Genomic DNA, 25,548 nt, shown 5'->3' with positions numbered 1-25,548 from the left:
AAAACTGCAACTGTATTTATACTGTGTGGAGAATATGTTCTATCACAATTCCAAGAAAAACTTATGGTAGCTACTTAGTATATTTTGCAGGAAAGGGTTAATGAGTAACAACCTCTCTCTGAAGTAATCTGGAAAGATAGTAAGGAAAAATAATGAGACTATGAACAAGGGAAAAGTAACAAAGCAGGCAGGGCTGGATATACGTGTTCCTAAGCTTTCCTTCAATGTCCAGGCTGTGTGGTTGAAAGAGCGCTTTAACACTGGTCACCTTTCTGTCGTTAGTGTCAGCCAACAGTGTTTCCTAATGAGCACGGACTATGGCTGTACACCCCGCAGTGTCTGCGTCTGTGACCTTGTGGGTTGTGTTTGGCCTCCTTTGGCACGAATGCGCATTGTGCTCAGGAGACCACTTCCCACTAGTATAGCTATTGATTCAGGCAAGCCAAAGAGCAACAACTTCACAAATGCAAACTGTAATTCATCTTCTTATTTTCCCCATCGGTTTTAGGTATTCTTAAAGGAATATCTGCACCTACTGTGCCCTGCAGCGTGCTTGAGCGCCTGGCAGGATTACTGCCTTCTCTGCTTTCATCTGTTTATCCACGTCAGTGAATCAATGAGTGTCAGGGTCTTTTTGTATTTATCACAAATAATCCCTCAACTATAGTGTTCAGAATTCTCGTTTAAAATTATAGCCCAGTTTTAGCTGTTGCAATATCATACCCGCCATCCTCATGAGGCATAAACTTGCCTTCTTTAAACCATCTCCACGTTGGTTACCAGCTCTATCTGGTGGTCACAGTATCTTTCCAGCTCTATCGGGTGATCACAGTCTATCGGTGGATACTATTTTAGGCAAAACAAAATTTGATAGGAAATAGAAAAAGGCCTCTCGAATATGAGATTTTTTAGAGGACTCCAAGGGAAGGAGACCAGATCTTTCTGAAGGGCTGACTCCTGACAAGGGACTTGCACCCAGTTTTAGGGTGTGCACAATCTCACAGGAGAAAAATCCCCGTCCCCTTAGGTAGATACAGGCGGATTTTTCCCCTATGTTCAGAAGCTTTCTTGTGTGTGCGCTTTTCCTTCCTGTGTCTTCTCTAGGTTATAGAATAATCTCTCTGTTCCTTTCCTGTGTGTGTGTAGTTTTGTGAGTACACATGTTCCTAGAATAATATTTGGCAAGTTATAAATCATCTCTTTAATGATAAAGCACCATAGGTAGACTGCTAATGCTAAAGGTGGCATACGATATGTGCGTACCATAAGAAGGTCTGTGAATGAATGGGGCATGACCCCACTCTTGTCACAAATACACCACGGTGGCCCTCTCCTCTCTGTGACTCCACACTGCGTAAGAATTTACAGCGTGGTCCCTTCTTGACTTGCAGTGAGCAAGGTTTTCAGCAGGGGCTCTCTCTGCCGTGGACACATGGGTGCAACAGTTGTATCGAGAGTTGCCGAGGAACACTTGTTAAAAACTCAGCTTCCTCAGATCTCTCTCGGTTCCACTGAGCATCTCACTGAGGGGACGAAGTTTTCTCAGGTTCTCCATGACTCTGCTCAGCTGAGTTGAAAGTCACCAAGCTGGAATGTAGTGGACTCACCTAAATGGGAGATCCTGCAGCAGGTTACCAAGAAGAGACTTGATACCCTATGAGCATATACAGGAGGAGGTAATCCCCCTCAGGAACAGTCATAGGGGAGGGGAATAAGGGGAAAATGGGAGGGAGGGAAGAATGAGAGGATACAAGGGATGGGATAACCATTGAGATATAACAAGAATAAATTAATAAAGGAAAAAAATAAAGATAAAATTTAAAAAAAAAGAGAGAGATCCTGGTTCTGCCAAGCTTGTCCACTCAGATCTAGGAAGAAATCAGTCAGCAGAGCAAGTCACGTGACTGTTCAGGCCTATCTTTCTTTTGGTGCGTGCACATGTGTCCATGTGAGTGTGCGCATGTGACTTTGTGCATATGTGTGTATGCATGTACCTGTGATGGTATGCATGTGAGTGTGCATATGTGCATATGTGTACACATATGTATATGCACCCATTTGTTCATATGAATGTGCGCATGTGAATGTGCACTCATGTATATGCACATGTGTATGTAAGAGTGTGCAATGAGTATGTGCATGTGTTTGTGTGTGAGCATGCACGTGAGTGAGTGTGTGCATCTGTGTGCACATGTTTGTGTGTTCCTGTGGAGGTCAGAAAGCTATGTTGTATGTCTTCTTTGATGATTCCCCAACGTATGTTTACACCAATGTTTCACAGACTGTGGAGCTGACTAGCTGAACTAAACCATCCAGTGACCTCCACGGATCCACCTGTGGCTCCTGGATGCTGGGTCACAGTTGTGCACCACTTGGGTCAGCCCGTTATGTGGGTGCTGGGCACTGGAACTCAGGTCATCATGTTGCCAAGAAAGAAATATCCCCGGCGCCTGTCTATCCTGATAGTTAAGCTTAGACTGCTCTTCGTTAGCAGTTTACACCTAACACCTTTTAAGGCACAGGCATGCTGAGTGGGTGTGCTGCCTGGTTTTATGTCAGCACGACAGGATGGAGCCTCAGTTGAGAAAATGCCTCCCTCCCTATGATCCAGTCGTAGGGCGTCCTCTTAATTAGTGATTGATGGGGGAGGGCCCAGCCCACTGTGGGTGGCGCCATCCTGGGCTGGTGTCCTGGATTCCATAAGAAAGCAGGCTGAGCAAGCCATGGGGAGCAAGCCAGTGAGCAGCACCCCTCATGGCCTCTGCGTCAGCCCCTGCTGCTGTCCTGCTTGAGTTCCTGCCCTGACTTACTTCAGTGGCAAAAGGCGATATGGAAGTGTGAGCCAAAATAAACCCTTTCCTCCCCGACTTGGTTTTGGTCATGATGTTTCATCACAGCAATAGAAACCCCAAGCAGGACAGCTGCCTGCGCAGTCCATAAGGGTGCTCGCCTCCAAGCCTAATGACCCGAATTTGTTCCCCAAACCCAAGTGATGGAAGAGGGAAGTGGACTCATGGGCTGTCTCTTTGACTCTCCACACTGGCACATGCACCCCACAAGTTAATTCAATGTATTTTTAAGTCGTCTGGTGAAGACACCTCCCCCCCTCCCCAGTATCTGAGTGCTGAAAACATAGCATTTCTTTTTTGGAACAATATGCATGTAACAGGAATCTATTGTCATTTACATGTGGCATATAAACTGCATAAGAGAAATAGAGGGTGTGCAGGTATTTGTGGCATCTAGAATACTTCAGAGTAGAGAAAAAAAACCATTAAGGATGGATTTCGCTAAAGGATGATTTTTTCCCCCCAGTTTGGTCATTCTCTCAGTGAGGAACTATTAATGCACTTAACTTTCACTGTAGGGTGAAGGTAAAAGTTTGGAGAAAGATCTCTTATTTTTGTAACAGAAAATCAGAGGCGGAGCCAGCTCACCCTGGGAATCTGACTCCTAGGTGTGATGCACCTGTGACTCAGTTACCAGGCAGCTTCTCAGACATGCTGGAGCAATGAGATTCCTCTGTGCCGTTAGTCACACTCTGAGGTAGAACCTGTGTAGGAGTTCCTAGACTCCACAGCCCACTTCTCCTGATAAATGAGCCTCACGCCCAGACACGCCATTTGCTTTTCTCTTCCAGTGTGCAGGTTGATAACCTAATGAGACCCAAAGTTTACTAGTCTGGCTCGTATATTCTTTGAACCTATTTCTTGATTTGATTTAGCATTAACTGCACAGTGTAGTTAATGAGGGAAGAAAAACCCATTCAAATCCTCATCTCTGTCTCCTCAGCAAGTCTCTTTTGGGAAAAACCCCACGTTGCTTACCGCACAGCATTGACGTGATGGAGTGCCAGCCCTCTCTGGTCCCCTGTTCCCCGCCTTCTCATGAACACGCTATGACGTATGCACCAGTGTTTCACCCCCAAGTTCAAGGTGATTTCGGCTCATTTGTTTTATTGTTTTGCTGTGATTTTTGACTGGCCATTCTTCAAAATAAATGTTCCACCTTCCCAAGGAATCATCTGGATCCGACTCAATGCTGTCAGTACTGTCTCAACCCTGGTCCCTCTCAAAATCTGCTTGCAGGCCCTGGTGCTCCACTGTGTTCTCCATCACCGGTGTCCAGCTAGACTTGCTTTTCTGTACTCAGCGCCTTGTCTTCAGACTTTCTTCATTCACTCCAGTACTGTCACCATTGGCTAGCACATGAGGAGATGACTTACATTTGCATAGTCACATCCTGAAATTGTCTTATTTTAAGATAGCCAATTCATGAGAAGCGTTAGAGAAAAAGAAAAGCCCAAGTTATTTAAAAACAAAGAATGAACTCCTATCTATTGCAGGATCGGATTTAAGCATTATTGTTTTAACTTTAGTGTAGGCATCATAGAACATTTTTTTGAGATGTGATTTGGCTACATCTGCATAATAATGAAGTTAAAAATAAGTGGAACTTTGCTTCTTTCCTTCTTGGCGAACTGTAGTCTTCCAATTTCATTTATTGTGTTTCTTCTCTCGCCCATCTGTAGTTTCTGTTCGGATTGAATCCACAGCTCACGGCAAGAGACAAGCTATTCATTTAAACCACTGCTAAAAGCTGTGCATCAGGACGCAGATCAGCAATGCAGCAGAGGTGGAGGGTGTAGGACAAGAGAGATTACTATCTAATAAACACGGGGATTTGGGTTCTGTACAGCGGCATTCTAATAAAGCAAGTTAGCAAATATCACAAAACAGAGGCTTCGTGATGTAAGACAAACAGGGTTAGAATCACTTGTGCCATTTTTTACAGTCTTGCTTCAGGTTGGTGGGGACTCCCGTGTCCAAGTGACTGCCCCAGCTTCATGTATGTAATAGCTTAAATTATAGGCATAGGACACTGTGCCTGACTCAGTTAGGAATTTCTGATTTCCACTTGTTCCGTTATTTCCTTTAATGCCCATTCCATTCAACTATAAAGTGATTGAGGGGGCGTACGATGCTTGCATGTCTTTACTGATACTGTAATGAGATACTGTGGTTGGGGAGCGCAATGCATAAGTAAAGAGAGATTCCTGATGGGCTGCTTAATAAACAATATTTTATTAGAATTATATTTGGAAAAAATTCTGACATTAATCAGAAATTCAACAAAATGAAACCCAAAGTACTAGAATGTACTCAACCCCCATACTAAATCCTCACCTGACATTTCTACATAAACCAGTTGTTAAACTGGACCTAGTTCCTTGGTGACCATTCCATGTGGTTTTACAGAACTTATTTAAATATGCAGAATCAGTATAGTGCTACTTTACTATATTGTGAAAGGATTGAACTCAGTGCTTTGCTCCTGGCAACTTCCCATTTGAAGAATCCCGGCTCCTTCTTTGTCCCCAGCACCCACAGCTCCTGTGATAGGAAAACAAATTCTGTTGAGCCCTCGTTTTGGTTTCTTAGGGTACTTGTTTAGAATTCAGGGCACCTGGTAAGGCTTTTTCCCAATGTGCGTTGGCTTGAGATGCAGGCGAGAGAGAATTACATGGTGGTCGTTAAGTGTACCTGGTTGTCAGAGAGAACGCCTGGCATCCCCCAAGTCTGGTGCTCTTGGCTCAGGTAGGAACTTAGGCGGTGTGCAGGAGCTGTCCAGACCTCAGGAGACAGCTGTTTGCTCCTGGCTTCCCCACCCTGCCCGACCGGAAATCAGGGGACCCCAGGTTTTCCCAGCGTGTGTCTGCCTTTCTCTTCTTGGAACTCCTAGAGCCAACACTAAGGGGCACCAGAGCTCCGGACTGTAGCGCCAGCCTGGAGGGCGCTGCGGAAGTCCCGGAGCTGAGGAACCCACCTGGCTGGGCTGGGCTGCAGGAACAGTGCGCTGGTGCCCCCAGGGTCCTCTGGAGGAATCCTCCGAGATTAGGGCCCCAGAGCTCAACGCCAACCGGGTGCACCTTAATGCGGGTGCTTCCCCAGGGCTGAACAGACCTTTTGTTGACGCTTACTTTGTAGGAGGAAAAATGGTCAGACATGGAGTATAGTGTGGTCACAGCTGCAGCGCACACATGGTGCCGGGAAAGCACCACCATGCAGGCAGACACACAGACGCGTGCACCCCGCATCCTTTCTGACCCATAAAGCCGATTTAGGACACAACCGAAAGCAGTAGAGCTGTCTAAGGACCCAAAGAGAGCGTTCAGACTGAGCCTGCAAAGTCACCTCGCCCCTCCTCTAGTCAGCCTCCTCTTGCTGTAGGCTATCTGTGAAGGAGATGGTCCCCAGCCCCTGGTCCCCAACGAGGACCTCTTAGCTGCCCTCCCGAGGCTTGGACTTGTCCCCTGGACACCGGGGTAGAAGCTGGAGACCCAGGACAGCAGCCCTGGCCACTCAGCCCACGTCCTGACTCTGAAATAAAAAGTGGGGGAGGGACTGCAAGCCCAGGGCAAAAGCCTCAGCGCAGAGGGCCCAGAGGGGGCGGCGGACAGCGGGTCCTCAAGTCGCCACCCGGCGCGTCCTCGTCCTCCTCCCCGGGCCGAGCCGCCGCCACTGCGCCAGGATGGAGAGACCTCAGGGCGGGAGGAGATGACGCAAAATCCAGCGTTCCCCCCCAAAAAAGTGTGCCTCCAGGACGAAGATGGCGGCAACTTAGCCCGGGGACTGAAGATGACTGTGGCCTCCGGAGGCCCAGAGCAGGCGACTCGGCCCCCGGCGGCGCCCGCGGGCAGACCTGCAGCGGCCGCGGCGACAGTCGGAGCGCGGGGTGGGGGGTGGGGGGGAGGGACAGCCCCGCCGGCGGCCGCCCAAGCTCGGGGCGCGGGGAGAGCCAGCGCGAAGTAGGCGCGGGAGGCGGAGGAGAAACCAGCGACGGAGAGGAAGGAGGAGGAAGAGGAGGAGAAGAGGAGGAGGAGGAGGAGAGGAGGAGGGGAGGCGCTCCGGTCGCCGTCAGTGGGCAGCGGAGACACGGCATGCCCCTGGCAGGGGAGAGCGGGCTGTCCTCAGCTGGGCCATGGGGACCCAAGCGCTGACAATGCCGGGGTGACAGGAGCAGCGCCAGCCACCCCGCCACCTCCACCACCATCACCTCCCGCACTCAGCCTTCCCACCGGCCAGCACAGCACCAGCCTCCGCGTCTCTCTCTCTCTCTCTCTCTCTCTCTCTCTCTCTCTCTCTCTCTCTCTCTCTCTCTCTCTCTCTCTCTCTCTCTTATTGTCTCCCACTCTCCAGGGGATGGGGTCGGCTGATGATTAGGTCGGAAGCAAGATTTTCCTCCAAAGTATGGTAATATTTATGTAGGGAGGAAGAGAGAGAGAGAGAGAGAGAGAGAGAGAGAGAGAGAGAGAGAGAGAGAGAGAGAGAGAGAGAGAGAGAGAAGAAACGGGAGGAGGGGATACGGAAATTAAACCCTTTAAGTCAATGCATATTGTGGTGACACAGGCACAGGAGCCCTCACGGTGGAGTCGGCCAGGGCTGTGCGTTCCCAAAATATGACCAGGGGTGCTTGGATGTGTCGGCAGTATGACGACGGCTTAAAAATCTGGTTGGCAGCACCCCGGGAGAACGAGAAACCGTTCATCGATTCAGAGCGGGCTCAGAAATGGCGACTGTCTCTGGCTTCTCTCCTGTTTTTCACAGTCCTGCTCTCTGATCACTTGTGGTTCTGCGCCGAGGCCAAGCTGACCCGGACCCGGGACAAAGAGCATCACCAACAGCAGCATCACCAACAGCAGCAGCAGCAGCAACAGCAGCAGCAGCAACAGCAGCAGCAGCAGAGGCAGCAGCAGCAGAGGCAGCGGCAGCAGCAGCAGCAGAGGCAGCGGCAGCAGGAGCCTTCCTGGCCCGCGCTCCTGGCCAGCATGGGGGAGTCCTCGCCCGCCGCCCAGGCACACAGACTCCTCTCCGCCTCCTCGTCCCCCACCCTGCCCCCCTCCCCGGGAGGCGGCGGTGGCGGTGGCGGCGGCGGCGGCGGCAGCAGCAAGGGCAACCGAGGCAAGAACAACCGGAGCAGGGCTCTTTTTCTAGGAAACTCTGCCAAGCCGGTGTGGCGCCTGGAGACTTGTTACCCCCAGGGCGCCTCCTCCGGCCAGTGCTTCACCGTGGAGAGCGCAGAAGCGGTGTGCGCCAGGAACTGGAGTCGGGGGGCGGCCGCGGGGGAGGAGCAATCGCCCAGGGGCTCTCGGACAACTCCGTTGTGGAACTTGTCGGATTTTTACCTTTCGTTTTGTAATTCCTACACACTTTGGGAGTTGTTTTCGGGGCTGTCCAGTCCCAGCACTTTGAACTGCAGTCTGGACGTGGTGCTCACGGAGGGCGGTGAGATGACCACGTGTAGACAGTGCATCGAGGCTTACCAGGACTATGACCACCACGCTCAGGAGAAGTACGAAGAGTTTGAAAGCGTGCTGCACAAGTACTTACAGTCGGACGAGTACTCGGTGAAGTCGTGTCCAGAGGACTGCAAGGTAGGGGCAGTGGTTCCTTTCCCCCTTCTCTGCGGCTTTCCGTCTGTTCCATTTGCTTATTTGGCTCTGGTTTTTTAAGTTTAATCATTGTCTAGCTGGCTGTAAGAACTTGGCTTTCTGCTGGAGTTGGGGACACCTGGTAGGCTGCTGGTGGCCTGACGCCTTCATCTTCTAAGATAACAAAGTCAAGCTTTAGGTGTTTCTTCGAGTGATGCAGCTGGTTCAAACTCTGTGAGAGAGGGGACCCGTACACACAGGTAGTCAGAAGGGATCTTCCCGTGGATCTGCCTACATCACCTCTCCACTGCTAGCATAGTGAAGTTGGTTGTCTCTAGGAACAAGACAAAGTGTAGCTGTTGATGTAGGGGAGAAAACAGCCAAACACAACAGATCTCATGGGTTTTATGGGGTGGCTCTTGTTCCTCAGAAAGTCTGGAGGCTGGTTCTACTTTAAGCCTCCTGTTTCTTAGACATTTGTGTAGTATTAACCTGGGTGTCCTATGAGTAGAAGGCTGTAATTAGCTATCTACCAATTGATTTTCAATGTTAAGCTGGTGATCATACACCTTATGTAATTGCTTCTTCTGTTTTGCATACTCTGAAGAAATAGTAAATGACACATCTTTGATGCTGTGAGTTAAAATTCTGGAAAATAGTTAATAACTTGTATCATAGTCAACAAGGACTCTGACCTTGCTAATTAGCAAAGGGGAGGTCTAGGCGGGTTTTTCAGAAATAGGTGTTTGCAACCCTGGGCTTCTGGATGTGCTGCGCTGTCCATGGTGCTGAAACGGGGCTTGCCCAAGAGAGGCCTGAAGACTGAAGGCTCTCTGCAGTGACCTTTAGCAGGGAGGACTTGAGGACAGGATCTCCGTGGGTGTGGATATTAGTTTTTCAAAGTGGTTTCCAAAGGGGTGTGTGTGTGTGGGGGGGGGAACCACAAGAAAGTTGTATTGTTTTTCAAAAGAGATGGCACCATAACTTTTTCCGTTCCTACTTCCCCAACCCCATGCACTCAGATGGGCTTCTTTTCTTGCTGTCAAAGGAGGAGGGCTTCTCCATAGAGCTCAAAGGACCTGTGATGCTTTGACCCAGGGATCTTATTTTAAGTTATCGGAGCTCAACAACTACATTTTACTTACAGCTTACCTTGCTTATGGCTTTTTTTTTTTTTTGTCTTTTTAAGATCAGAAACTTGGACTGAAATTAAAAAGTCAGTTTTTCACGTTAACTGAAATTTCATTCCAATGGCTAGGCCAACATTTACGTTCTCCACATATGCTTTAAACATACCTATAGCTCGTTCTTATAAAGAAGACTCAGCCTTCATGACAGGAACCAGCAGCGAATGACTAATGCATACACCGCACGGCTATTTATCCTGACAGGGTTGTCGCATGAAACATGACAAGAAGGAAATGACTGGTGGTTATATTACTAGTAGAAGTCTTACATAGATCCCAACAGTATACAGCTATGGGCCGTGGTGACGATTTGAATTTGCACGCTCCCTGGACTGTAAGCCCTCACTCACTCACATGCTTTGTAATGTTAGTTTGCTCAACTCAGCATTTGAAAGAGGGTCTGTGCTGTCAGTGGACTGCAGCCATTTCTAACCTTAGTGAAAGTGCCCAAATACACCAAGTGTTTATTTTTCTCTTCATCTTAACTAATTCTCAACGTGAGCTTTATATCATTGTAAAGGAAAGGTTTCATGTAAATATTTTATGTTGCTATGCGGTACTCTAAGTTTATACTGACATTTATATTTTTGGATAAAAGTAGAATTTGTTAACACTATAAAGCCTTATAAGTTCCTCTTCACATTGAAAAGTAAACAAAAGTGCTTCTATTCCTAAGTGCAATGCAGTTTGTTACTGGAAATGTCTTGATGCCTTGCATCCATTTCTCAGTGGCAGAGAGGTGGCAAATTTCTTTTGCCTTTAGGCCATGTTAATTTCATAATGGTTTTAAAAATATATATGAATTTAAGTTTAAAGTGCTAGTGTTCTTGGCTTAAGGCAAATGAAGTAGCTAGTTATATGTAGAAAGTGATAAGTGTATATTTCCTTTGCTTAATGAATAATTTCTCTGATTCTGAGAACAGTCATACATATACCTTCGTGCAAAGTATGAAGGTGGTTTAAAGTGACTGTTGATCTTGAAGATTATAACCGAATTTATGAAAACATTTACTGATGTCAATGTAATTACAATTACAAATGAGTACTGTGAGGAGCTTCCCTTCTGCCCCATTTTGACAGTTACGAAGCCAGGGATAGGCTAAGAGGATTAGCTGTCCAAAAGGTAGGCTAAAAGTAAACACAGTGTCTCCATAATTGTTAACATACTCATAGGGAACATTTTTTCTGTTTATAACAGATATTATAGATAAGATATATAGCATCCTGTTAGGATTATACATTAGTGGTATTCATATTTTAAGAGAAACGTTAACTTTTTAACTGGTTTGCTTCAACGACATCTACCTTTTTACAGTTAAGATATATTGTTGAACTTAGTTTCATATTCTCCCTTCCTTAGAAATCTACTCTACAGAATAAGGATGAATTAAATTAAAATTCCATGTAGCTTTTCTTAAAGAGCTTTTTTGAGGACCAGTTTGGAGCAGTTATGCATTTAAAACACCCTCAAATTACATATAATATGGCTTGACAGTAAACCTTACACTCTATACCAGTAACTGCTTCATTGTGGAGGACGAGGCAGAAGGACCCAGCCAGCTGGGGCTCTGAGTTAGCTCACGGTTTCTTTTATTTTGTTTGTTTTTATTTACTTAATTGTCTTGAGTTCATAGTAAGTAGAGATCAAATACAGCCAATTTACTTTAGAAAGCCCCTGTTTTGTAACAAATTAGAAAAAAATGAACTTTTTAAAACACTGTGATAACTAGATGGTTTAACTTTTTTTTTTTGAAAAAAAGCAAATATTTCCATTTGTGTGGAAATGTACAAACATAAATATGTAACTTACACTTCGCCATTTAAGGTCCTGTATTATATTAGGAAAGTGATGTCTGGGGCTACACATATATTTTGTGTTAAGCGTTAGCTGTTGTTGCCACTGACAGCATTATTTACTTAATATGCTTTCAGAACACAGTTTTGAGACTGGATTCTAACACAGATCATGGCAAAGCATAAAGATCAGTTTTGTCTGTGTAAACTTTAGTCTTCACAGCCTATAGAATGTGTGGACTCTTGGAGTGTGTTAGTTTTTATAATCTCATGTTTAAACAAGTCAATTGCTTGGGTCTGGAAGACGCAGACTACCCAGTCCCTCATGGATATCAAGGGCTTGAAGTTTCCGTAATAGTTTAGATTTTCTTTATTTCCATTTCACGTTGCTCACAGTACCTCCCATTCTGAAGTCATGGAGTTTAGATGATGTGGTGTGGACTTTGATACCAATGAGCCAACAAAACAGTTCCTGTTAACTAAACTTCCACTCGGCACACCTGGGAAGAGGAGCCTTCAGCTGAAGGGTTTCCCTCCATTCTTAGGCATATCCGCTGGACAGCTTTTTGAGTGGTAATTGATGTTAGGAGGGCCCAGTCCACAGTTGAAGGTGCCATCTCGAGGAAGGCTTGGGGTGTTTAAGAAAGAGCCTGATTGTGAGTCCGGATGCTAGGCAGCAAGCAGTGGTCCTCTGTGCTCACAGCTTCAGTTCCCGCCTCCAAGTTTTTTCCTTCTTTCTTCCTTCAGTCCTTTTCTGACTTCCTTGATGGCAGCCCAAGACATGGGATGCAAGTCAAATAACCTCTTTCTTCCCGCAAGTCAGATCCGGTCCGTGTTTCATCACAGCAGCAGAGATGCAAACGAGGGTAGCCCTTGTTCTTACTTATTGTGATGTTATGTTCTTTAAGGCCATGGAGAAGGTTTTTGGAAATGCTTACTCATTTTAGTTTATTTATATATGTTTGTGCCTGAGTATATGTATGTGCACCCTGTGCGTACAAGATCCAGCACACCATCAAAAGAGGCAGCTGATCACCATACAGATGCTGAGAATCCGGTCGCGGTCCTCTGAGAGAGCAGGAAGTGCTCCTCACAACAGACCAATCTCTTCCCATACCAGTAAACAGGTTTCAGAAAGAAAACCCAGCCCCTCAAAGCTGCTTCCTCCCCAAGTCTGGATGCTCAGCAGTATTTTGTTGTCTGTAGTGACTGCACACGTGTCCATGCCTAGAGGACGGAGAACACATGTAAGAACGGGTCTCCATTTACGTAGTGCTGCTGTGTGGTTCTCAGTCCTGTTTGTGATCGAGTGCCTTTCCTACGGAGTCAGATCGTCCAGTCATGCAGAGGAATAGGGCCACTTTGGTGCCGAATATACCATCGAAATCATTTTATGACTCAGATTTGTGGTTTTTAAAAGTTTTCCTTTGAGGTACACACAGTTGCTTACTTATCATTGGCATTTCCCTCCTCCCTGAAAAGAAAAAAAAAAAAAACCAACAACGTTTAACAATACGCATTAATATGAAATGTTGCAGCTTTCCAGACCCAGAAGTGTGTGTGCTTTTTTTTTTACCCTGGGCTTGTAACTGGGTCAGCTTAGCAGCTATATGGGACATAACCTGGATGCTGATGTCTGTTGGTTTTAGTCACTGTTGTTGGATGAGGTCAGAGTCTGCCTATGCAGGAGAACTGCGGTGCAGAGGATTAGGGGACCAGGCAGAGATCCCAACCCAGCGCTCCCTCACATGGAAACTGCAAACCACTCGATAACTTTTCCTTGCTAAACGAACTGTGCAAGAACGGAGTTTAAATAAGTGTTACAAGGAACACACTGCATATGTGTGGGTTACTGAGTTGTTGCTTTAGTTTCATTTCTCTTAAAAGATATATCAATCTTATGGTAACTAAACCTCGAGGACTTTGATGTTCATATTGGCTTAGGTCATAAGGTTATTTCTTTAATATTACTGCAGTGCCTGTGGGGCCATGGAACTCTGATGTCTAAAGATGTCATTTATCTGGTGTGTGTCATGAGGCCTGAGCTTGTTCAAAGTTGATTCAGTGCGTATGATACTCAGCCAAGCTCTTTTGGTCCTTGTGTCTCCCCTGTGTGGAACAATTATGGTGGAAGTTGAACCAGTCAGGTGCTTTGTGGAAATGCATCATACACACAGAGGCTCAGGAGTGACAGTCCAGTGAGGAGGTTGAGGGAGCAGATGTGCAGTGAGGTACCTGATCCCAGGGGAGATGCTAAGGCAGAAGGCACCTCAGGGCTAAGGAAATGCCTGGGTGTGGAGATGTGGGCCTGCAGCCCGGCTTCCTGCTGGTCCAGTTCGCCACATCCATGCTCACAGGATGGGCTGGGCATGGGATGCGGGAACTTAGTGATGGTGTTTGAGATGCCCACCTGATTATTTCTGCTTCTAAATCTGTCCTATTCAAATGCATGGAGCCCAGACTTTTCTGAAAGTATATGGCTGGTTTTCAAGGCAACCTGCTGGCCTCCTGTGGTGCTGCAGCTCATGTCTATTCCTTCCTCATTCACTCACGTCATCAAACCTGGAAAATAATGTTAATAAGCCATGGTTTTTTCTTTTCCTTTTTAAAAAAATGTTTTCCATAGCATTACAAGAACTATTTGACATTTGTATATAGTCTTTTTAAAGACACACACTGCTCATGAACACAGGTTGATAGCAAGCTTAATTCAGGAAACATTTTTTTAGCAGAAAAAGTTCTCTCTGGAAGTAATTATAAATAACCATTTAAAAATTATATTTAAAATAATTTTCTTAATAAAGTATTCTAATTTTCTCTGATATTTAATATTCAAAACAAAATAAGATGAACACGTGTTTATTCTAATGATATAAGCTATATTATACTGGATGCATGAAAATACAAATTTTAAAGTAATAATTCTTTATCACTAGACTTCTCCACAGTCTGCTTCTACGTTCAGTTATTTGTAAGCAAGATGCCATGGTAGTGGTCCCTGTGGTAAAAGTCTCATGGCAATACTCCTCTCATATTTAAGGGTGGCTTCAATCTCACTGATGGTGTGCTCACCCTTGTGTGCGGCGAGTGAATGCGGTCATCATGTCTATGCGTTTACACAAGAAGCCTTTTGTTGTTGTTGTTGTTGGCTGCTTGCTCCAGAGAAGGGATTCCCACCAATGCGGTGAGGTTAGTGACATCTAACCTCTTTCTTCCTTGTTGCTGTGTCTTCTTGCTGTCACCTGGTACATCCTTGCCTGACACTTGGAAACGCAGCTATATGCCCCACTAGAAATGGTCTCATGGACAATCCAAAGTTTAGAACTCTTTCTTCTCTGCAACCCCCTTAAAAAAGATTGGGTCTTTTTTCTTACTGAACTGCCACCTGCTTTGTTCGTTTCAAATGCAAATCGAACCAGGCAGCAAGTGGTAGTGCCGGCATAGTACTGGCGGCGTGGTACTGGTGGCGTGGCGGTGGTGATGTGGTACTGGTGACGTGGTACTCACTCTCACTGACTGCACTGTTGATGTAGACACCCCAGTGTTAGGAGCAGCCAACGGGGCTTACAGATGTTTAGAAATTAGAAACTGCTTACTTCAGTCTTCATGTCTGTCCCGTGAAGTGAGCCTCTGGTGAGGCAGGATAGAATTTGTCAAAAATAACTTACCTTCTGCATAGCACATTTAAAAACAGGAAAGGAAAACAGGATAAAAGCTGGGATCCCCTTCCTCCTTTAAGGGCATGCTCCTAAGGCCCAGAAAACTTTGTCTAGAGTGCATCTCTTGAAGTTTCCACCACTTCCCAAGCTTGGAACCATGCCTGTATAATGTGGGTCTTGGGAGAACATTCCAAATTGAAACTCGAGAAAAAGCAAAATAGTTTTGAGAAAGATACGGAATTAGTCAAAAGTGTCCCACATTGCAGAATGAACATTAGGTTAGGGAGGGGATGGTGTGACCGCTCGGTGGGTATAGGTGCTTGCTGCCAAGACTGACCACCTCAGTCCTGTGTCATGGAGGAACAGAGCCAACTGCACAACTGCACGAACTGTCCTCTGATCTTCCCAATCTGTGCTATGAGTAGTACACACGCAGGTAAACACACACACACACACACACACACACACACACACACACACACACACACCAACACACACCAACACATGCACACACACACACACATACAGGTACACACCTCCACACATAAATGTAAGAACATTTTTAAAAATAAGTCGATGCATTTGGCGGCTGTGTCTTGATGACCTTACACCTGTAGGCTTAGTGAGTGACAGGAGGACAAGGGCAGAGGAGGTGGGGGAAGCTGTAAGTCACTGGTGAATGAAGACACATCCGTTACTTTCATTAGGTTTGTCAGAGAAAAGAGAGAATGCATGGAGGTCAGCTTCCTCAGCGAAACAGCTCACAGAGAAATGAAAGTGATACTTTACCTCTTGATCTGTTCATCAAAGTGGGCGGAGCTGCCTGTCCATCATTGCTTGGGGGCGGGGCCATATGATGAGTGTGCTCCTTAGCATCCAGACTCCTTCTTGCCACTTATGTTTTTTTTTTAAAGGAACAGTGATTTAATTGCAATATTTCAGAAAATAAGCATAACCCTATCTTAGATATACTGCAATCACATTTCAAAGTAATGCAAACTATTGAAAGGCTTTAAGTATGAAATCAACCATGATGTGGCATTTGCTAAACGCAGACCAGCTTTAGTGTCCCACGTTCAGTGTTTTCTAGTTATATGACACTGCCTATGTCCCTGACAACAGGGCTCTATCTCACCTCATTCATAGAATGTATCTCTTGTTTATATAAACATATTTAATGATGGCCAGAAAGTGGTAACAGCTCATTAAAACCCATGGCAACACCACGAAAACTGATGTCATCCTCTCCTGAGGTCTTGTGGCTTTTCTCATTACTCATTTGCAAGCTTCATAAGTATACATTTCATCACTCATAATGGTATCCTGATCTGTTGTACCTGACTCTGTTTTGCTTTCTGAGAAAGGCAACTGGATTATTCAGTAGATCTCCAATACAATCTTAAAAACCAAACCAAACCAAACCAAAACATTGGTTGGAATAAGAGCGTTGCAGTTTATATTTTTTCCCCTGTTATTTCAGATTAGAAACTAACACAAATTCTGATGGGCAGTGGTGACACACACCTTTAATCCCAGCACTTGGGAGGCAGAGGGAGGTGGATCTCTGAGTTCGAGGCCAGCCTGGTCTATTAAATAGAGTTCCAAGAGATCCAGGGCTACAGAGATAAACCCTGCCTCAAAAGCCAAAAGCCAAAAACCAGAAGCCAAAAGAAAAAATAAAAGAAAGGAAGGAAGGAAGGAAGAAAAAAGAAAGCAAATTAATCCATGCTGTATTCCAGCCTGAAAGGATCCCGTATATCTAAGCAAGGTAGGCAGCCATCTCGTGAGATCAGGCAAGGAAGATCAGTGTCATCCTCCATCCTCAGCTCCAGGTGGGAAAAGTCTTGGGTGATGTCTCTTGCTAGGAATTGACAGGGCAGGTACATCCAGAATCATTTTTGGAGAAGGTGTCCTGAACTTTGACCTCCTAGACTCACCCAGTATTTGTTAAGTTCTGTGTTCTTTGCTGTACCACACACTCACTGAGTTGTAATAATTAGTATTCTTTTGACGGGGGAATAGGAAGGGAAGTCTAGCGGCAGATGGGCTTGGCTTTGGACCAGGCTCACTAGACATGGAGGATGTAGCATGTGCCAGAAGACAGAGGACAAAGTGGGGTCAAAGGAAAACTCTATGCTTTGCTCCACAGATGGGGAGATGCTTTCCATGAGAAAACAGAGATACAAGACACAGCTAGGCCCTTCCCCTTGGTGCCGTCATCCCACGGTCTTCCACTGGCTCCACGAACATGAAAGAGCCTCTGTGGGGGTTTCTGCTGTGCAGTCTGCACTCAACAAAAGAACAAATCTGTGAACGGATCCTGTGCAGAGGGTGTTTGGGGAAATCAGGAGTTCTTTGCTACTGAAGGCGTGCAAGTGAGAAGGCGTGCAAGTGAGAAGGCGTGCACCTGGGTACCGTCCTCCACAACCTTGATGGCATCTTTGCCTTGGGCTGTGCGGTTGCTAGATAATCTCAAATACTCCTTCTGACACTTTAAGCACATTGTAAAGTCCTACAGTGCTAACTGCAGTGAGAATGCCTTAGACCGTCCCAGCAGAGATGAAAGTCCTTCTCAGGGATAAGCGGCCATCTTTCTTGGTCTGATACCTCGTTCCTAGCAATAGCACTTAGCTCTGAAAAGGGGAAGTCATGACAACGTCGATGCAATGTTAGCCTCTGTTTCCTGTTCATGTCTGAATATTGAAAACACTACAGACCACGCATATATTCGGTCCTGGGAGAGGTAGGGCTGAGGTTGAGCGGTGGGTGAACACTGACACAGCAGTTCCTTCCCTGTGCTCGTATCAATCACTATTACATTCTCAAACAATCCCCTTGAGCAAGTAGGATCCAGTGTCACAGTTGACATAGGGATAGACAAATTTGATCTCTCCCCACTGTTTGATTTTTCTCATTTAATTTTGACCCACAGATTCAATCCTACAGCTATATCTTTGTGAAATCAACAAGACTGACATCACTTTATAAGGAATTTTACTCTTTTACCTGTTTCTTACAATCAGCAGTCAAATAAGGGCAACTAAAAAATGCATTTGTTTTATTTTATATTTTGGGAATTTCATACAGGAGTATTTTGTTTACAATACTTCCCTTCTCTCACTTCCACACACACATACATACTGACAGTCACACACTCACACTTACACACAATCACACACATGCATACTCATACTCACACACAAACACACTTATACATACACACTCACAATACACAATCAAACTTACAAACACACACTTACATACATACACACACACAGACACACAGACACACACACAGACACTCACACACAAATACTCACATTCTCTCTCTCTCTCTCTCTCTCTCTCTCTCTCTCTCTCTCTCTCTCTCACACACACACACACACACACACACACAGACACTCACTCCTGAGTCCATTTAGTGTTGTTCACAAGCATATGTGTGCTTAGGGCTGACCCCTTGAGATTGGACAGCCTATGGGGCGTCTCATTCCTGGAGATTCCTCCTCCACTTACTCTTCATCTGGCAGCGGGTCCCTCTGCGGTTTCCTCCACTTACGTTGTCATCTCTATTGGTGTTGTATTATGCAGGTCTTGTATGGGCCACAATATTGTTGAGATGTCGTGCATATAGCTTCCTCGTCCTACACAGAAGATACTACCTCCCATGAGGCAATTTAAAACAGCCCCCCTGATATGACAAAGAGCTGAATGGTAGTGGGTTGAAATTATGGCTCTTCCATGAGTGGTCCCCACAACAGTCCACATCAAGGGTCAAGTGAGCCATCTTCAGCAAGTGGGGTTCCTTGCAGTGAGAGAGGCTAAGGAACATGCAGCATGACAGGTCAAGGGTTTCAGCCCACTAACATCTGGCTCGCAATTACACAGAACCATCGTAAATCATATGAATGTCCACTCTGGCACGAGTCTTGTGTTTCTGAGGAGAGATGAAGCAGACAGATGGGCAGATCTTATCAGGAGTGAATCGAACCTAAAATAATTGTGCACATAAAAGCAACAAACGTGTTTTTTTTTCATATTTTATTATTGCTGCTGAATCAACTTGAGGTCAGAAATTAATGTGTTCCTGAACATCAGAAGGGCCTGGGCCATTTGCCGGAGAGGTCTGCACTAAATGAAAGGGTCTCTGGGGAAGAGTAGATTCGGTGTTTAACCAAGAGTGTCTCCGAGTCTTCCTAGACAGCCACCTTCCTCTCAGACTACGCTGAGAATGGCGTTGGCTTCACATCGTTGGCACCCTTAGCTCCACCTGAGCACAGAGCAGGGCGCAGACACTGAAAACTGTGTCCTCACCTCAGCAGCTAGCTCCACATCCAGGTCACTCTGCAGGTCTAGTTGGCATGCAGTGCAGAGATCTTGAACTTGGCTTTTCAAGAGACGGTTTTGTTTTCAAAGGCATGGAGGAAAAGTTCAACCTTTCGAATCAGAGAAGCTGCTGGGAGTCACCTGGGGGAAAACGAGCGCTCTTTAAAAGGTCAGTCTGAACGTTAAGCCACAGGTGCACAGGGCTCCCTTGCCTAGAGTGAGCACCGGTGGGCCTGGAGCAGGAAGCAAGAACTGGTCCACACGCAAACCTAAGGTCCAAGGAGCATGGCGGGGGACATAAGGGGACCCAGGGGAAGCCAAGGGTGCCTCACCTGACCTACCTTGTAGGCTGTCTACAAATGAGAGTGTTCGTGCCTGGTCGGCCACTCGTGTTTGAGAGGATTTCATACACAGGTACCATAGTTCCGTCATGTCAGCTCACCGCTCACGCCAGTCCGGCGCCTCACATACTCACAAGTACCATAGTTCCGTCACGTCAGCTCACCGCTCACCCCAGTCCGGCGCCTCACATACTCCTGTCATTCTCTTCCCAACCCACGACTCTTCCTTCCCTTTTTACTCAAAAACAGATTCTCCTTTTATACAACACATCCAGACCCCCCCCCTCCACTCCCTCCACCTCCTCCCAGCTCCTCCCACCTCTTCTATCCCCCAGGTGCATCCCCCTTCTGTTTCCCTTCAGAAAAGAGCAGGCCTCCGTGACACAGCAGCCAAACAGGACAAAACACGATACAGTAAGACAAGGCGAGAGCCCTCATGTCCAGGCCGGACAGTGGAATCCAGCTGTAGGAAAAGAGCCTCAAGAACAGGCACAAGAGTCAGAGGTGTACCTGATCTGACTGTTATGAGTCCACAGAAACACCCAGCTAACGGCCATAACGTATGCAGAGGACCTGGTGCAGACCCATGCAAGCCTGTGAGTCCCTGTGAGCCCATATGAGCCCTGCTTAGCTGATTTAATGGGCCATGCTCTCCTGGTGTCAGAGGGGATAGGAGACCCTTCTTAAGTTATTACTGTTACATATGTAAACGTATGTGCATATACATACATGCATATGAATGTGCATAATCCACTGAGTGTTGCTCTTATGTATATGTGCTTAATATGTGCTTAGTATTGACCATTTGGAATTGGATAATGTATCAGGAGGCAGGTTCTACAGAAAAGTCATTTTTCCCTCCTATTTTGGTTAGGGTCCCTGTTGCTGATACAAAACACTATGACCAAAAGCAGAGGAGGAAAGGGTTTATTTGGCTTGTACTTTCGTAGCACTGCTCATCACTGAAGGAAGTCAGGACAGGAACTCAAACAAGGCAGGATCTTGGAGGCAGGAGCTGATGCAGAGGCCATGGATGGGCCCAGCTTACTGGCTTGCTCCCTATGGCTTCCCCAGCCTGCTTTCTTATTGAACCCAGGACCACCAGCCCAGGTGTGGCAGCACCAACAATGGGCCGGGCCTTCTCCGTCAATCACTAATGAAGAAGATGCCCCACAGGTTTGCCTACAGCCCTATCTTGTGGAGGTATTTTCTTGCTGGAGGTTCCCTCCTCTCTGATGACTCTAGTTTGTGACGAGTTGACACAAAACTGTCCAGCATGCCCACTGGCTGCTGTCGCTCCTTATGGAGGAGGAAGAACCTGTGAAGTCCCTTCTGTCCACACTGGCGTGTCAGCTGCTGTTGCCGTTGTGTTGAGCCCGTCTTGCTTGGCAACCATATTGTTAGGACTTGATATGTGCCACTTCCTTGTGACGTCTAATAGACACTGGCCTGCATCAGACATCTGGGTGCTCTGGTTCTTGCAGTTTTTCTTTTCCTTTTTGATTTTCTCTGAGCCTTGGATATAGGGACTGCATCACGGACGTATCATGTGGGGGGTGCGCCCCTCCTGCAATCATTGTGATCAGTTGTGGATATCTTCCTTTTATTCTAAGAACATTTTAATACATTTTTATTATAACATATTTACATTACATCTCGATTGTAACCCCCTCACTCTTATCTTCCTCTTCCTACTCTCCCTCCTTCCCTCCCTCTTCCGCCCTATTCCCCCCCCCCCCGCCCCCTGCCTAGACCTCTGACTCGTGTGGTCCTCCTCCCCACTGTCTGACCACAGCCTATCAGGTCTCTTCTGGATAGCCTGCCTCCCCTTCCTCTGTGTTCCCACAGGACCTCTCCACCAAGGGTCAGTGATCAAATCTCAGGCAGGAGAGTTCCTGTCGGAGGCAGTTCCCCACTCTCCCCTTCCCCTCCCCCTTCTTGCCAATTCTCCAGTTATGCAGCTGAGGGTGTGATTTTCTCCACCTCAGGAGCTGGATCCTTGAAGTGATCAGGATATTTGACAAGGCTTTAAGTGTTTTGTTGTCCTTATGACCAGGACTGGACCTACACCACTATCCCTCTATCTTCCTCCTTTCCTTCCTTCTGTCTTTCCTATTTTCATTTCTTTCTCTTTTAATTTTGTGTTTGGGATGGAATCCTGGGCCTTGTGCATCCTAGAAAGTTTTCACACCCCTGAACTATACTTCTAGCCTTTGCGTTTCTATGATAGGGCTTCATTAGCCCAGGCTGGCCTCATACTCAGCTTCCTCTTTCTTGCACCTCCAGAAAACTCATGACAGATGTGCATCATAGGCTCCGCTTTACTTTTTTGAAGACAGGAAACACTGAGGGAGTGAGTGGGTGGGTGAGTGGGTGGGTGAGTGAGTGGGTGAGTGGGTGAGTGGGTGAGTGAGTGAGTGGGTGAGTGAGTGGGTGAGTGAGTGAGTGGGTGAGTGGGTGGGTGAGTGGGTGAGTGGGTGGGTGAGTGAGTGAGTGGGTGAGTGGGTGGGTGAGTGGGTGAGTGGGTGGGTGAGTGGGTGAGTGGGTGAGTGGGTGGGTGAGTGGGTGAGTGGGTGAGTGGGTGGGTGGGTGGGTGAGTGAGTGAGTGGGTGAGTGGGTGGGTGAGTGGGTGAGTGGGTGAGTGGGTGGGTGAGTGAATGAGTGGGTGAGTGGGTGAGTGGGTGAGTGAGTGAGTGGGTGAGTGGGTGGGTGAGTGGGTGAGTGGGTGAGTGGGTGGGTGAGTGGGTGAGTGGGTGGGTGGGTGGGTGAGTGAGTGAGTGGGTGAGTGGGTGAGTGGGTGAGTGAGTGAGTGGGTGAGTGGGTGGGTGAGTGGGTGAGTGGGTGAGTGGGTGGGTGGGTGGGTGAGTGAGTGAGTGGGTGAGTGGGTGGGTGAGTGGGTGAGTGGGTGAGTGGGTGAGTGAGTGAGTGGGTGAGTGGGTGAGTGAGTGAGTGGGTGAGTGGGTGAGTGGGTGGGTGGGTGAGTGGGTGAGTGGGTGGGTGGGTGAGTGGGTGGGTGAGTGGGTGGGTGGGTGAGTGAGTGGGTGAGTGAGTGAGTGGGTGAGTGAGTGGGTGGGTGAGTGAGTGGGTGAGTGGGTGAGTGGGTGAGTGAGTGGGTGAGTGAGTGGGTGAGTGGGTGAGTGGGTGAGTGGGTGGGTGAGTGAGTGAGTGGGTGAGTGAATGAGTGAGTGGGTGAATGGGTGAGTGAATGAGTGAGTGGGTGAGTGAGTGGGTGAGTGGGTGAGTGGGTGAGTGAGTGGGTGAGTGGGTGAGTGGGTGAGTGGGTGGGTGAGTGGGTGAGTGAGTGAGTGAGTGAGTGGGTGAGTGAGTGGGTGAGTGGGTGAGTGGGTGAGTGGGTGGGTGAGTGAGTGAGTGAGTGGGTGAGTGAGTGAGTGGGTGAGTGAGTGGGTGAGTGGGTGAGTGGGTGGGTGAGTGAGTGAGTGGGTGAGTGAGTGGGTGAGTGGGTGAGTGGGTGGGTGAGTGAGTGAGTGGGTGAGTGAATGAGTGAGTGGGTGAATGGGTGAGTGAATGAGTGAGTGGGTGAGTGGGTGAGTGAGTGGGTGAGTGGGTGAGTGGGTGAGTGGGTGAGTGAGTGAGTGGGTGAGTGGGTGGGTGAGTGGGTGAGTGGGTGAGTGGGTGAGTGAGTGAGTGGGTGAGTGGGTGAGTGGGTGGGTGGGTGAGTGGGTGAGTGGGTGGGTGGGTGAGTGGGTGGGTGAGTGGGTGGGTGGGTGAGTGAGTGGGTGAGTGAGTGAGTGGGTGAGTGAGTGGGTGGGTGAGTGAGTGGGTGAGTGGGTGAGTGGGTGAGTGAGTGGGTGAGTGAGTGGGTGAGTGGGTGAGTGGGTGAGTGGGTGGGTGAGTGAGTGAGTGGGTGAGTGAATGAGTGAGTGGGTGAATGGGTGAGTGAATGAGTGAGTGGGTGAGTGAGTGGGTGAGTGGGTGAGTGGGTGAGTGAGTGGGTGAGTGGGTGAGTGGGTGAGTGGGTGAGTGGGTGAGTGAGTGGGTGAGTGGGTGAGTGAGTGGGTGAGTGGGTGAGTGGGTCGGTGGGTGAGTGGGTGAGTGGGTTAGTGGGTGAGTGAGTGGGTGAGTGGGTGAGTGGGTGAGTGGGTGAGTGGGTGGGTGAGTGGGTGAGTGGGTGGGTGGGTGAGTGGGTGAGTGGGTGAGTGGGTGAGTGAGTGGGTGAGTGGGTGAGTGGGTGAGTGGGTGAGTGGGTGAGTGGGTGGGTGAGTGAGTGAGTGAGTGAGTGGGTGAGTGGGTGGGTGAGTGGGTGAGTGGGTGGGTGAGTGGGTGAGTGGGTGGGTGAGTGGGTGAGTGGGTGGGTGAGTGGGTGAGTGGGTGAGTGGGTGAGTGAGTGGGTGAGTGGGTGAGTGAGTGAGTGAATGAGTGCCTGATCACTCTTTGTGTCTTGTTTATTTTTTGATAAATACTTTCTCATTTCCAAATGACTTCAAAATTTGGAAAAAACAATAAATCCCATTGATCATTATATTGTCCCAAACTTGATGAAAATTACTTTATTATATTGGTTGATTTAAAATTACTTGTAATGATAAGAAAAGATTGTACCAATAAGAACGTAGCATGCTTTATAACTTAAATGTTCAGGGATTGTTTCTCAATTCTTGTTTTTAAAATGAGAAATTGGAATATTAAACCACTTTAAAAGGTGGAAATTTAAAGTCAGGTTTCAATTGAAGAAACAGGTTTACTGCTACAGGCTTTTCCTAACTCTTAGTTTTACTGTGTGCGCAGAAGAAAAGAGAAGTGTGTGACTGGGTGAGATGCGGCAAATGCGCAGAGTGAAAGCATTGCTTTATTCATAGACTTCTTTTGGGTCTGGTACCTGCTAGAAATCTGTGAATCACTCCAGGAGATGATTTGCAGTGTTTATTCATACACTCAATAACTAAGGCTTCGCCAGGTGGGGGCTTAGTTTCCCCACAATAATCAGTTAAAATGGATAACAGAAAAAGCCTCACAATGAAAAATTGCAATTTTCACAAGTTGGTCACTGTAATCTTTTTTTGTTTGTTTGTTTTTCTGAGATAGTATTTCTCTGTGTGGCCCTGGCTGGGTTGTAACTCTCTCTGTAGACCAGGCTAGCCTCCAACTCACGGAGACCTGCCTGCCGCTGCCTCCCTGAGGCAGGGAGTAAAGGTGTCACCACCATCTTCAAGGGAGTACCTGGTGATCCTGCCTCACATGCTAGAAGAGCTGTGGAAAAGTCAATTTGTTAAAGGTACAGTTTGCAGAGATATAGACTATTTTTTATCCAAATGTATGCACAACTTAAACAATCTGGGGGTTGGCCTTTATAGGATAATAGTGAGCTCCTGGTTATTCACACAAATAGACCAGAGAAATCACAAAATTATATGTGAGTGCTTTCCTGTCCCTCTCTTGACTGTTTATACTGGTTTTTTTTTTGGGGGGGGTGTGTGTCAGTGTCATGTCTTCTCCACTCTGAGATATTTTCTATGCCTAGAGTCTATTTTTAAAAATGTTTTTACTTTAATTTTTATGTGCATTGTTGTGAGTGTATCAGATCCCCTGGAGCTGGAGCTAACAGACCGTTGTGAGCTGCCATGTTGGTGCTGGGGCTTGAACCTGGGTCTTCTGAAAGAGCAGCCACCACTGTTCTTAACCACTGAGCTATCTCTCCAGCCCATAGAGCCTATTTTTACTCCAGTTAAGAAATATGTTTCTAAGTGATGCACTGAGTGAAGTCAATCATTAAAGTGAATTTCCCAAGCAACTGTCTACTAAGTCCCCTCCAGTTTCTCACATTAACAGTGATGCACCCTGCCCTCCACCGG

General features: G+C 47.1%; 1 protein-coding gene across 2 annotated transcripts in view; it reads left to right on the top strand.

Moving 5' to 3' along the window:
• The first annotated feature begins 6,762 nt into the window (after positions 1 to 6,762).
• Positions 6,763 to 25,548, top strand: part of NALF1 (NALCN channel auxiliary factor 1) — a 514,669-nt gene continuing 495,883 nt past the window's right edge. For both annotated transcript variants that reach the window (XM_084760427.1, XM_084760428.1), the window contains exon 1: positions 6,763 to 8,434. In XM_084760427.1, the coding sequence (XP_084616553.1) occupies positions 7,460 to 8,434 (975 nt within the window). In that variant the 5' untranslated portion in view covers positions 6,763 to 7,459. The remainder of the gene's footprint in view (positions 8,435 to 25,548) is intronic.

The sequence above is a fragment of the Acomys minous genome (genome assembly GCF_964271855.1).
Source record: "Acomys minous genome assembly, chromosome: 15".
NCBI classification, from domain to species: domain Eukaryota; kingdom Metazoa; phylum Chordata; class Mammalia; order Rodentia; family Muridae; genus Acomys; species Acomys minous.
This window is presented reverse-complemented; position numbering and strand designations above follow the sequence as displayed.